This window comes from Barbus barbus (genome assembly GCF_936440315.1).
Source record: "Barbus barbus genome assembly, chromosome: 2".
Lineage (NCBI taxonomy): Eukaryota > Metazoa > Chordata > Actinopteri > Cypriniformes > Cyprinidae > Barbus > Barbus barbus.
The window spans coordinates 6,294,545-6,309,463 of NC_136730.1; the positions used below are offsets into that span (position 1 = coordinate 6,294,545).

Below are 14,919 nucleotides of genomic sequence, written 5' to 3' on the forward strand. Positions count from 1 at the left end.
TAGCATTGCATCACTGTCTCAGCAATGGATGCTCTGCAGTGAATGGGTGCCGTCAGAATGAGAGTCCAAACAGCTGATAAAAACATCACAATAATCCACACCACTCCAGTCCATCAGTTAATGCCTTTTGAAGCCAGAAGCTGCATTTTTGTAAGAAACTAATCCATCATTTAGATGTTTTAACTTTAAACCTTTGCTTCTGGCCAAATTATTAATCCATAATCCATAACGCTTAACTGGTTAATGGATTGTTTACTTTACTTTTTATAGAGTTCTTAAAACTGTGTTATGCATAAAGGTATACTAATTCACAACATGCAGTGTGGGATGCAAACATGAAGGTTTCTTTGTTTTAAAGCTTGCATGTAGCAAAACAGTAACTTTCAAAATTCAATTATGATTGAAATCAGATCTGGCCTGTGATGGATGGTTGTGGCTCCATGAAAACTGATATCAAATGAGTTAAATTCACTCAAATCATCATTCACTCGAGCTACTTTTGCCTCAGTTACAGTGCTGACGGACGTTCTGCATATTGCATTTGTATAACAGAATAAGCAGCGATTACAGCAAAAATGTCCCACTATTTAAACAGTAAAATGAGATTCTTTCTTCAGTATGTTTGCTTTCCAGTAAACATCCTTAAAACAAGATTGATTTACATGAGAGGCAAAAGATGTTGCATAAGATATTAATTTATCTTAAATGCATTTAGTCTTGTTCCACTCTCAATTGACTATTTATTGCATAGCATTATAGATCATCTGGGCAGTTTGCGTCATTGCTTCAGGCGTTCTATATGGAAATATCTTGTTTTGCCAAAGTTTCTAAGGGGAAACATGATTTTCGGACCCCTTCAGATGCTTTGGGAGAGTATGAGTCACAGGCATGAGCTCACCTTTAGATTGAACAGCAGCACTGGAGAACAGGCAACTTTCTTTCACCATGAACTTTAACGCAGAAGATGTAATGTCTTGGTACAATATGAGAGCTTGTCAAAGCAGATTAAGAAGCAAGTCAAATCTAGTTGCATAATACAGGTTGGACACAAGTCTACAGCTTATAAATGGGCTTTTCATGAAAATATTTGGTGGGACTAGCAGGTCATATGTGTGTGTGTATGTGTGTGTGTGTGTGTGTGTGTGTGTAATAATATATATATACACACACATATGACCTGCTAGTCCCACCAAACATTTTCATGAAAAGCCCATTTATTATATATATAACACACACACACACACACACACACACACACACACACACACACACACACACACACACACACACACACATAAACACACACACACACACACACACACACACTCACATATGTGTGTTTGTGTGTTTCAACTGATCAAAATCCTCCCCTGATGCATTCGACAGAAATTAAATCTTCCTGAGCATAAAATAATACTTCAAAACAAAGCATCATGACATCAAGTAAGTTAGTAAGTTAATGCACATAAAACACTGACCACAAGGCTCCTGTCTGATTTCCGCCATACCCATGCGAGCAGTAGATGGTGCTTCCTGTGCAAACCACAGGTTAGTCACGTGATCAAGCTTCCACATTCAGCTCTTTGTTCCGCTCTACTGTTGTTCCATCCATCGCTAGGAAGTCAATCACTTATGCTTAAAAGTTATTGAGGTGTAAAACAATGTTGAAGTAAAAAATATAGCTCAAAAAGAAGAACCAAGCAAGACGAAGACAGACAGACAAAGATGGAAATGCAGAGAGAGGATCCTTCATTCTTGGGTGAGATAAGCATTATCATGATTGAAGCAGATATATACATATATGGACATGCAAACAAATGTGGAAACATGTCTGAAAGTCATTGCATTCGACAAAATATCAAAGCAAGTGTTTGTATCTGCATCTCTAAAATGCTGTAGGACCTGTTTCTTCACTAACAATAAACCAACACAAAATATCACAATACTGTCCTCATTTTTAACACTACATCTCTTGTTACAGCATTTCATACCAGACATATGGCTTTTGTCAAATATTTTGCTTTAAATGTGTGCTTGCGCTATCATTCTTGAAATGAATGAAATTTAGTTTTTTATATGCAATAAAATTCTGATATTTTTAAATATGGCTCAGGTACATATTTTGGAGTCAATTTGGAGTAATTCAGGCCTTGTCTCACTAAAAAGACACTGACATGACATCTTGGGATACAAATGTCCACATTTTATTAATATTTACTATATATATATATATATATATATATATATATATATATATATATATATATATATATATTTAAACAACTCTTTATGCTCACCAGGGCTGCATTCTTTGATGAATTGAATGCATTCATATTATTTGAAATATAAATCTTTTGTATTGTCTTCATTATCACTTTTGATGAATTTAATGCATCCTTGCTGAATAAAAGTATTCATATTTTCTAATCAGTCATGTATCCTTGCATTAAAACCAAACATTACCGTTCTCTCACAGACAAGAGGCCACAGGCAGTTAAGGCCGATGGAGGAAGTCTGAGTCACCAGTCTTTGCCTCTTCCTGAACTTCGCTTGGTTTTACTAGGCCGCAAAGGTGCTGGGAAAAGCTCAGCTGGAAACACCATCCTAGGCCTGGCAGGAGGGTTTGAGACGGTCAAACCAACCGAGGAGTGTGCGAAGAGGCGAGCCGACGTGGCAGGAAGGCGTGTTACTGTTGTTGATACTCCAGGCTGGGAATGGTACTATTCAGTCAACGGGACTCCTGGTTGGGTAAGGAGAGAAACGAAGCGAAGCATGTCCTTGTGTCCACCGGGTCCCCACGCCGTCCTTCTAGTGGTGCGATCCTGTACAGCCGTGACAGCAGAATACCATCGTCAGATCGAGGAGCATCTGGAACTGCTGGGCAAAGCAGTGTGGGATCACACGCTGGTGCTGTTCACACGAGGAGACGAACTGGGCTCTGTTCCCATTGAACAGAGGATCCGAAACGGCGGAAAGGCCTTCCAGACGCTCCTGGAGCGGTGCGGGAACAGGTTCCACGTTTTGGAGAACAAGCGGCGTGCTGACGATGGATTGCAGGTGAAGGAACTGATGAGGAAGATGGATAAGCTGGTGGAAGAGAGAGGAGGGAAGCATTATGAGACGGATCTGCTGCTTCTGGAGCTGGAGCTGGAGTGCAAACGCAGGGCTCGAGAGAGGAGGAAGAAACAGAGGCTGATGGAGGCGCAGACACACCGAGGAACCATCAGAGCTGTGCTGATGAGTGAGTAGACTGTGAAAAGTGTTGTTTTTCCTTAGCATTTTTACTAATTATCATGAGTATTCTTATGCAAGGTCTTGCACCATTCAGATGAATGCAATAGTCTCAAGTCAAAATGACCCGGACAGAGGATCAAGGTTCGATTAAGATACATTTAGTTGAAAAGCCAAATGACATAAGCTTTTAAGCCTAAAATTGATCAAAATGAACTCAATTTATGCTTAAAATAAGAAGTTTTTTCAACAATGCCATGTATCTTGATTTAAGGTTGTTCAGATAATGGTACTGGGAAATAAGACAAAAGACAGACAGCCTCGTATTTGTACGAGTATTGTGCAAATGTATTTGCAGAAGTCAGAACTATTTTCTAACTGTGAGTTTCAGATACTTGCAAAAATGTTTCTGAACAAACAGGACATTGAACAATAGGACAAGGTTCCAACTTCCTACACTTCTGACAGAATTAAATTTTCTATCGTTTTAGATGTTCGTGATAAAGATTTTTTAAATAAATAAATTCAAGATTTACTCAAGATTTCAAGATTTTACTCACCTCGTGTTGCTCCAAGTTTGTACATTTGTCTATAAAAAAAAAAAAAAAAAACTCTGTAAATGCAGCAATTTTTCATATAATTAAAAAAAACTCTCACAAAACTATTATGTAAACACTTGAAAAACACTTTAAATATAATGCACCAGTCATTCAGTCTAATTCTGTGGTGCTTCATGTTTTTTATTTATTTATCATTTTTTTGGAGCATGTTCATTATAATTTTGGGTAAGAATAACCAAACAATCCCTTTTTTTCTCCTTTAAAAAGTGAATGATTATGTAAATCCCATTTATTTATTTATGTATGTATAATTATTTATTTAATGCTATATTTTTTAAAATAATTATAATAAAATAATACATAATAAAAATCATGCAATTTGTCTATATAAGACATTTAAGGTTAATACTAAATACTAAATTAGAATACTTCATAAGACCAATAAAAAAAATTTTTTTTAGTGAATTGCTGGCCTTCTGGAAAGTATGTTCATTTACTGTATATGTACTCAATACTTGGTAGGGACTCCTTTTTCTTTAATTACTGCCTCAATTCGGCGTGGCATGGAGGGGATCAGATTGTGGCACTGCTCAGGTGTAATGGAAGCCCAGGTTGCTTTGATAGCGGCCTTCAGCTCATCTGCATTGTTGGGTCTGGTGTCTCTCATCTTCCTCTTGACAATATCCCATAGATTCTCTATGGGGTTCAGGTCAGGCGAGTTTGCTGGCCAATCAAGCACAGTAACACCATGGCCATTGAACAAGCTTTTGGTACCTTTGGCAGTGTGGGCAGGTGCCAAGTCCTGCTGGAAAATTAAATCAGCATCTCCATAAAGCTTGTCAGCAGAAGGAAGCATGAAGTGCTCTAAAATGTCCTGGTCGATGGCTGCGTTGACTGTAGACTTCAGAAACACATTCAGCTTTGCTTGACAGTATTCTCAAACTTGCGGTCATCCCTGTTGCTTGTGCACCTTTTCCTACCCAAATTCTTCCTTCCAGTCAACTTTGCATTTAATATGCTTTGATACAGCACTCTGTAAACAGCCACACCTTTCAGTAATGACCCTCTGTGACTTACTCTCTTTGTGGAGGGTGTCAATGTTCATCTTCTGTATCATTGCCAAGTCAGCAGTCTTCCCCATTATTGTGGTTTCAAAGAACAAGAGATACCCGGAATTTATACTGTAGGGACGGTCATTAATTGAAACTCAAATGTAAATATTCTAGTATTTTGAGATACTGATTTTTGACTTTCATCAGATGTAAGCTCTAATCATCAAAATAAAAAAAAAAATAAAAAAAAAATTGAAATGTTTTACTTTACATGCAATGAATCTAAAATATATGAAAGTTTCACATTTTGAAATAACTTACAAGAAAAAATGAACTTTTTCACGACATTCTAATTTATTGAGATGCACCTGTAATACATTTTCAAAGTGATGTAGATAACCTTTGTTTCGCAAAAAGACTTCACAATAATAATAACAATACTGTATGTAAATGATATTTCAACAAAAGCCATTATTTACAGCTAGAAGCTTCATTTATTTATTTTCTTTATTGTATTGTTTCTCCTGTCTCTGCTAGACGATAATCCACAAACTGAAGACCTAGATGAGAAGAATCTCTTCTCCAGAGGTTCACGGCGTCTCCCAGAGCTGAGACTGGTTCTGCTGGGAGAAAGGGAGACGGGAAAAAGCTCCGCCGGGAACACCATCCTTGGTGGACCGGGGTACTTTCAAAACGGAGAGGCCACCGAGGAGTGTTCGAGACAGCAGATGGAGGTTTCTAACAGACTGGTGACGGTGGTGGATGTGCCCGGATGGGAGGGCGGACCTGAGGGTTTAACTCCAGAGAGAGTGAAGCGAGAGATCGGACTGAGCGTCACACTTTGTTCTCCTGGACCTCATGCATTTCTACTGGCATTGAGAGTGGACGCAATCATCCAAGCACAGGCGGTGCGGGAGCACTTGGAGCTTTTGGGAGAGGCAGTTTGGAGAAATACGCTTCTTTTGTTCACGAGGGGTGACCAGCTACGAGAGGGAGTCACCATCGAGCAGCACATCCAAGGAGGAGGAAAGGATCTTCGTTGGTTGGTGGAACGATGTTCAAACAGGTTCCACGTCATCAGCAGTAACTCTTGTTTGGAATCTCAAAATTCCAAAACACAGATAACAGAACTTCTGGAGAAGATCGAGAAGATGGTGGCAGGAAATCGTTGCGAGGCATTCTCGCCACTAGTGCATGAGATTCAAGAATTAGGAAGACAAAAGAATGAGAAATTCCAGCTGAAGGTCAAGGAGTTTAGCGATAAGCTTCAACGGCAGGAGGAGGAACTGAAGAAGATGAAGGAACGAGAGGTTAGGAGCATTCGGTGGTTTTTCGAAAGACGCAAAAAAGACAAAGTGCTATCTCCTGGGAAGACAGAGAGGGAAGAGGCACCATACCGAGGCGAAGATGACAGAAGAAGCGTGATGGGCGAGCTGGAAGAGAGGATGGCGTGGTTGACGGAAGACAAGGAGCGGGAGTTACAAGAGCTGAGCGCTGAAATGAGCAAAGTCATGGTGACTCTCCATCAGGGACTGAAAGAGAAAGAGCAACTGCTGATGAGATTAGACGAACGAGAACGAGAGGGGGAAGAACTTAAAGAAAAATTGGATGAACTTCAGATGAAACTGCTGGAAATGGAGCGCATGGGTGCCATGAAAGAGCAAGAACGGAAAGAGAGAGAGGCTGAGATTCAGCATGCACACTTGGATGAGATGAATGAACTTCAAAGCAAACTGTTGGAAGCTGAGAAAGAGAATAATAGGATGAGAGGAAAGGTTGAAGAAACTCAAAAAGAGATGGATGCATCACAACGCAGGTATGAAGAAGAGCTTGTCTGGCAAAAGCAAGAGATGGAGAAGAAAATTAAAGAAAAGGACAATGAAACTGAAAACATTTTAAGAGAAATCGAGAAGGTGAAACTGAATGCTGAGAGCAGAGAAAGAGAACAAAGCGAGAGATTCAGTAAACAAGTTGAGAAGAGAGAGAAAGAGATGGACAAGCTTAGAGAGGTGATAGAGATGATGACCAAAGAGATGGAGCAGCTACGGATGTCCTATCAGGAGCAAGTGAAAACGACAGAAGCCGAGCGAGAAATGCATAGAGAAACTATGGAGAAATACAACACACTCATTGATAAACTCGTGGGGAAAGATGAGGAAATAGAGCGAACAATGAGAGAGAGAGAAAAGGAGCTGCATCGAAATGCTGAAACACAAACGAAACTTCAGCAAAAAGATGATGAAATAGTCAAACTAAGACAAAGAGATCAGCAAAAAGAGCAAGAAATTGAGACACTGAAGCTAAACATTACAGAAAAACAGAGGGATATAGAAAAGTTAAAAGACACTGTCCAAGCAAATACTGAAAAACTTGCAGCTGAACTTCAAGTTTTGAAGAAAGAGTTGAAAACAAAAGAAGACGAAATAGACAAATTAAAGCAAAGAGACCTGGAAAAAGACAAAGACATTGACAAACTAAAGCTAAACAATAGCAAAAAACAAACTGATATTGCAAAGTTAAAAGACAGTAATGAAGAAAATGCAGCTCAAATAAAACTTGTACAGGAAGAATTGAAGGTAAAAGAAGAAGAAAACAAAAAATTAAGACAAAGAGACCAGGAGAAAGAACGAGAGATTGACATGCTTAGGCAAAACATTAGTGAAAAACAAAAAGACATTGAAAAGTTAAGAGACAATATTGAGGCACATATTGAAGAAAGTGCTGCTAAACTCAAGCATTTAGAAGAAGAGCTGAAAATAAAAGAAGAGGAAATAATCAAATTTAGACAAAGAGACCTGGAGAAAGACACAGAAATTCACACACTTAAGAAAAACATTACTGGTCAACAGCAGAACGCTGAAAAATTAAAAGACACCATGCAGACGAATATTGAAGAGAATGCTGCTCAATTTAAGCGTTTAGAGGAAGAATTCAAAATAAAAGACAATGAAATAATCCAATTAAGAACAAGAGAACTGGAAAAAGACAGAAAAATGAACACACTGCAGGAAAACATTAGCGAAAAACAGAAAGAGATTGAAAAGTTAAGAGAGTGTATTCAGGCACATAATGAGGAAAGTGCAGCTAAACTAAAACATTTAGAGGAACAACTACAAACAAAAGAGGATGAAATAACCAAATTAAATCGAAAAGAGTTGGAGAAAGACAAAGAAATGGACACACAGCTGCAAAACATCAATCATAAACATAGAAGAGAAATAGAAAAACTGGAAAACATCATTCGAGCAAATACTGAAGAAGCTGCTGCTCAACTAAAACATCTAGAGGAAGAGTTTGATGGAAAGATAGAGGCCTACAAAAGAAAGAATGTGATGATGGAAGAGGAAATAGAAAACATAAACAAACAGTATGAGGAAACAGAAGGACACTTGGATGAGCTGAGACAACAGACGAGGGAAGAGCAAGAAAGAAACAATGTCCTACAAAACATGAATGCAGGACTTGGAAACGAATTAAAAGAGCTGAAGCGCAAATGTGAGAGCTATGAGCTAGATCTTCAGACTTCAGTTCAGCACTATGAGAAACAGACGAAAGAAATTAGAGGCTTAGAACAAAAGATAGATAAATTCAAACGGATGCTGGAAGAGAAGGAGAAAGAGAAAGAGAGCGATATGCAAGACATGAAGGCATATTATGAGAAAAGACTAAGAGAAAGGCATGAAGAGCATGAGATGAAAGAGATAGAGAGAGAACAAGAGCTTCACAGGAGAGAGAGGGAGGTAGAAAAGAAGGAAGAGAAATTAACGCAAAGCAAAAAAGATTTGGTAACTAGAGAGGATGAAATGAATAGGCGAGAACAGGATTTGGAAGAGCAAATGTACAAGATAAGAGAAGAGGAGAAGAATCTAGAAAACGAGAGTCAGAATAACAAACGTCTGGCTGCAGATCTGGTGCAAATGAGAGAGGAGATTGAGAAAAGAGAAGAAGAGCTTATGGATAGAGAGGAAAATTTAAAGGCACAGGAACAGCAGATAAAATGTAAAAGGGATGAGCTACAAGCAATGGAGAAGATATTGGAGACCAAGGAAAAAAAAATAAAAGATCTCACTGAAAAGCAGGAGAAAAATATGGAAAACCTTAGACAGCAGATGGAGAGAAGAGAACAAGAGCTGCTGGAAACTGAGGCGAATTTTGTTAAAGAGCAATGCAGACTTAAGGAAGAAGAAACATCTTTGGAGATGCTCAGAGAAAATCTGGAAACTAGAGAGAATGAACTTAATAAACGAGAGCAGATGTGGGAGGGGAAATCCCAACAGCTTTCAAAGATCTCTGAGGAATTTGAAAATAACAAACACAACGTGGAGAAATGGCAAGCTGAGTTGAGTAATAAGGAATATGATCTTCTGCAAAAAATAAATGGACTGCAGATAAGGGAGCAAGAACTTGTCCAGAGGGAGCAGGACCTCGAACTCAAAGGTCAAAGGCTGATGGAGCAACATCGAGATATGGAAAATACGCAACAAAACCAAACAGCTTCATTTGATGAACGTGACCTGGAGCTTGAGAGCATTAGAGAAGCATTAGGAAAAAGAGAGCAAGAGCTGATAAAAGGCGAAGAAGCACTTTCTCAAAGAGAGCAGAAGCTGAAGAGTGAAGAAATCTATTTGGAGAAAAAACAGCAAGTCATGCAAAATAGGGAACAAAAGCATGAAGACATGTTACACAGTCTGAAGAAACAGCAGGATGTTTTGAAAGACAGAGAACGTTCTTTAGATACCAGAGAAACATACCTGCATCAACGGGAATCGGAGCTCGCTGTGAGAGATAATAACATGACGGATAAACACAAACTTTTGCAGAACCAAGAATTAGATCTGGAAAAGAAAGCAAGCGATGTAGAGAATAAAACACAAATGCTAGAGCTCCTGAAAACAACACTAGATGGGAGAGAGAAAGAGCTTGAGGAACGTCAAAACCAACTGGACAGCAAAATGCTGGAGCTAAATAATGAAAAAGACAAGATTAAAAGGAAGCGAGAGGAACTTGAGACATGGGAGAAGTATTTGTATAACACAGAGCTCAAACAGATAAAAAAAGAGTCTTTCTCAGGGCATCAGCAATTGACAAACAGTGCTGAATTTAATGGAAAACGAATTGAAGTCGAAGGCATCCATCAAGTGTATCAAGAAGTAGGAGTGGATGGTGGCGTTTGTGATGCAAAAGACAAAAGAAGTGAAGAGCAAATGGAGTTGGCTGCTATAAACCACGCAAACAACGGATCTTTAACGAACCAAAGGGTTAAACGAACACTGGAGGCCAAGCAAAAAGAGGAAGATGGTGAAAGTGACAATTCTGATGGTGAAAGTGAGGAAGACTTCTGTGAATCTTCAAGCACCAGTTTCCAACCTACTTTACATAGACCCTGGCCTGTGTCTGAGCTAAGGCTGATGCTTTTACGAGACTCCTGGTCATCCCGTCACCCAGCGAGATGCACTATCGTGGGGCCTGATGCAGATAGAAACAACCCTTGGAGGGGAGAGATATACGGCAGACAGCTCACTATCATAGAGCCTCAGGGCCTGAAATGGAGATCTGGATCTGACAGTAAAGACACCTTTCAAAAACACCTCTCTCAAAGTGCCTCTCTGTGTCAACCTGGACCACACGCCTTCATCCTGGTGATTCCCGCTTACGTGTCTATCACTGGTCAGTACAGGCATGCAGTGGAACATACCATGTCTGCAATAGGAAAAGCATCATGGAGACACACTATCATTCTGCTCACCTGGGCAGAAACATTAGGAGAGAGCGTCCAGCAGCATGTGAAGAGAAACAGCGACCTGGAGCGGCTGGTTCGAAAGTGTGGGAATAGATGCTATGTGCTTAGTAATGGACACCGTGAATCTGATGTGGTGAAGCTGCTGGAGAAGGTTGAGGAGATGCTGGGAGGAAACAATGGACAATACTACAAGCTGGACTAAAAATGAGCATTAAGGATTTAAACTGAGAATAATATTTAAATGATAATAAATCCAATAGATTGTTTGGCTTTAAACATTATTTATGTGGTTAGCAGCACCTACATGGAAAAATAAACAGTTTTCAAATTACTTTGCTTTAGAATGAAATATTTACTTTTGGACAAAAGAGAATTACTGCAAGTTATATATGTGAGCATAATGTAATTGACAAATTTACCAGACGATGGCGAACTTGCATTAGATGTTCCTTTTTGTCATTGGCAGCACAATCAATACAGTTATTCATAGTATGTTGTAATCTTCAAATAATCTATTAGCAAATATGAGGAACAAAGCTAATGCAATGAGGTAAAGTACATGATTCATTTCCTCAAGTAAACACAACTACTCATAGTGTGTTGGGGGAATTGGAAAGATATAAAGAAGACAAATTAGTTACATTTAACACCGATTCAAGCATATTCAGGGATTCTCCGAAACATAAACAGAATGGATTTTCCATTAGTGCTTCAGAGAAGTGGAGTCTTGCTGTGCATCCGCTGCGATTCTGACAGGTAAATTATTACCTTTAACAAGGGGGTCTGTTTCGTCTGAAAGAGAAACTCTTTCCATCGAGTGGCCCCCACACAGCAAACCCAAACACTTACATATAATCTGAGGTAATTGCGCGATGCATGGCGTTGGGTGTTCCTCCGGACAAGCGGGTGAAAAATGTTGAAAAATAGTTCCTCAGCAGCGTTTCATTTCCCCCCACAATGTTTGTATCAGTCTGCAGGGGGTCTATTTCCAAGTCGTTTGAAAGAATCTATAATTTATCACTTATGACATCTAGTAGAGATTTTATTTCGTCGGACGACATTGTTAGATTTTAGGGAAACACTTCAATTGGAGGAAAATAATATACCATCTAACTGAAAGTGTGTCTGAGTGCATTAGTCAACTGCTTTCATTTGTCCATTAATTGTTATTTTGGGTTTTCTAGTCATTATCTGCACTATAGCCTTTTAAGGTAATGTTTAAGGAAAAAATTCAGTCTCCTCTTCAACCACTAGACAGATGTGCGTTCATTGCCATGCTTATTGTATGTGTAGTGAATCCAGCTATCTCTAATGGATGATAAAACCTCTTGACAATTCTAATTAGCCTAATTTCACAGCAATTACCATATGCCCATTTCTCTTTTGGTCAGATCAGATCAAGCAGTGCTGAGGTTTTTGCATGTCAGGATGTAAAACACTTCATTCATGTTTCATGTTCTAATTACATTGTTTTAATTCGTCTGCATGAAACTTTTCCAAATCAATGCCAATTTTTTCAATTTCCCAACACCCAAAGTAACAAGTCAGTATAGGTTTATTGTAATTTCTCTCAGGCCTACAGTGACTCTTGGAGATGCAATAGCCTACAGAATGTGTTACAGAACATGTAGACTAAGAGACAAATTTACAAAGTTCATTATTGTGCAAATTAGCGCTGGGTGGTATATCGAGTTTGTACGATATATCGATTTTTTTTAAATTATTAAATTAAATTAAATTCTCCATCTGTAATGTTAAAAAAGCCATGGAAATATTTCCATTATCCATTTTGCTGCCAGAACTGCATGAGCTTTGCCATTCTCCGCTAAACTTCACAGCAGGCCCGGCTCCAGATGAAGGGTGCGCCAAGTGATATTCCAGGTGGGCCGGGGTTATGAGTTGGGGGGGGGGGGGGGGGGGGGGGGGGGTATCTACAACAGGGTTGCCAAGTGACAAAACTAGCCCCAATAGCCAGTGAAAAGCAGCACAAAGTAGTCCCAAATATCAAAACTCATTTCCATCCCTAAAATACATATTTTACAGTCACTGTTATGCTGTTATGCTTCATACACACTCAAAGGCTTCCTACCAGTGGCCCTCCTTCACAAAACTTAACATCCAGAATATGTTTATGGTAGAATGGTAGAGTGAAAAATATTTCAATACAAGCATTTCAGTTAAATTTCATTTAGGCCCTATATTCAATATTTCAAGCCTTTAACCCACGGGAGGAAAATCAACCCATGGCAGCAGTTTAAAAGTAGCCCAATTCTGTAGAAAAAAAAAAAACACAAGTCTTGTTGCAGTCCAATTTGACTGAACACGGGTGGAGAGTAAGGAGCAGTGGTGTGGTGTAGTGGTGCCTGGAGAAGTGGGTATAGGCCACTCTTTTTATGCCCCCATTTTTTTTAAGTGAAAGGATGAACGCCTTATATATGTTTGACTGACTGGTTCTCCCATAGCAGTGACAGGCAAATGTAAGATCCCCACTCCCCCATACCTTTTACAATTTATATATAGTGCAAAAAATCCATTATAAAACACTTGTGCTTTTAAGCCAAATACAAGCTGAAACGACTCTCCAGAATCTCTGATGAAATCAGTCGGGTTTTCTTTGTATTAGAGCCATTTTAAACTTTCTGTTTGAACGCATTCGTTTACTGGATCCTTGGACTGAAACGTTTACAGGAGTTTACCGGTTTAAAAAATATCTGATCGCAAAAACCTGGTCCTTTTGATTTTTCTTTTCATATTATAATGTACTGATTCAAATTAGAAATCAATATTTAATTATTATTTTGCCACTTTGCGTGCCTCCAGTGACATGCTCTCACGCCCCAGACTGACTCTGCTTACATTCACGTGATTTGCCGAGATGAGAGGTAGGCTAATTCACGGTGACCCCTCCTGGGTAGTCTGATTCTTATAGTATCATTTCTAATTACACTGATACTTATGCTCTGACTCTGAGGTCATTTTACCATACAAAATCTGACACAATCCAGAAAAGATGCATATGCAGACCCAAACGAAGGGCTGAGACTGCAGAATGTCCCCAATGCAGAAAAAACTCACATATCCATACACACAGGCACACACACACACACATGGTACACACACTCCCATAGACATACATTATATCATAAATAATGTTTCTGCTGGGAAATGAATATAATTTTGGCTTTTTTTTGACCAAACACAATTAAATTTGAGTGATGAGGTGAAGACCAATCATTTGATATCATATTTGTATTTTCAAATGTATCTTTTACATTTATTACATATTTATAAAAATTTAAGGATATGCGTATGTTTGGATTAAAATCCAGTATACATTTTTTTTTTTTTTTTTTTTTTTTACAAAATATAATTTTTTAAATGTTTATATATATATATATATGAAAGCCTTGATATAAATCTGAAAGCTAAATGAAGCCTCAAGTTGGTGTAGATTTCACTTTTAGAGCTCAGTTGAGACTCTCCATAGGATTCAATAGGCCCATCTAGTGGCTGAAAATATAAATGCAATTTTTTCTCATTTTTCACAGCCAGATGGCCTCAGAGACACTCAGTGACCCAGTTCCTGATGGATAATGATGTTTAAAGTAGAAATTGTCTTTTTTTTTTTTTTTTTTGTGAAATTATGTATGCAAATATGCTAATTTGCATTAAAAAATCCAGAATTTAAGGAAAATTAAATAAAAAATCACTAAAAATAATAACAAAACCTACATAAGTAATTAGAAAAAATAAATAAATTCAGGACTGAAAAAAAAAAAAAAAAACTAGCGTTGAAGGCCTTCGGGTCATTTTGACCCGCGAGGGACACTTGGGTTATAGGTTCGGGAGGGATGGATGAAGGTTAAAGAGTGCTCACTTTGGCTGACGTCTTTATTCGAAGTTGTAGTTGAAGAGGCAGCATCTCTGTCACTCTCGGGACAAAGCAGGCACCGGCGCAATCATCAATCATATTTGAAGGGAAGCCGCATCACTGGGTGTTTTTTGGGAATATTTGCATTTATTCACAGACGATTTGATTAGCAACTCATGTGGTGGACTGTCATGATTTTGGCTAATGCGAGTCACTACTGAATGCGCATCAGAGGGTATTTAGAAGTAGGCAAAGCCGACTGATTCGCCGTATACCTGAATATACCCTGCACTACACCACTGAGACTGACAAGACCATGCATCAACAGATTCTTAGCACATTGACAAATATTTGATCTTGTAAGATGTTCTCCCTTTACACAGAGCACTGTTTTTGGTGAATAAAAACTACATTTTACTCTAAATTTTAGTTTATAAAATACTAACATATTCATCATACTTTACT

The 14,919-nt window shown here is 38.6% G+C and overlaps 1 protein-coding gene across 1 annotated transcript; it reads left to right on the forward strand.

The window, feature by feature from the left end:
* The first annotated feature begins 1,571 nt into the window (after window positions 1–1,571).
* LOC306884391 (uncharacterized protein) lies at window positions 1,572–10,908 on the forward strand. The gene is made up of 3 exons (XM_079440207.1): window positions 1,572–1,759; window positions 2,477–3,241; window positions 5,381–10,908. The coding sequence occupies exons 1-3, from the start codon at window positions 1,726–1,728 to the stop codon at window positions 10,783–10,785; spliced, it is 6,204 nt and encodes a 2,067-aa protein (XP_079296333.1). The 5' UTR covers window positions 1,572–1,725; the 3' UTR covers window positions 10,786–10,908.
* The last annotated feature ends 4,011 nt before the right edge of the window (window positions 10,909–14,919 follow it).

Excerpts from the sequence above, each read along its gene's own strand:
- LOC306884391 (XM_079440207.1), top strand. The coding sequence starts at position 1,726 with ATGGAAATGCAGAGAGAGGATCCTTCATTCTTGG. Across the intron at positions 1,760-2,476 it reads AGAGGATCCTTCATTCTTGG|ACAAGAGGCCACAGGCAGTT; the intron begins GTGAGATAAGCA and ends GTTCTCTCACAG. Across the intron at positions 3,242-5,380 it reads CATCAGAGCTGTGCTGATGA|ACGATAATCCACAAACTGAA; the intron begins GTGAGTAGACTG and ends TGTCTCTGCTAG.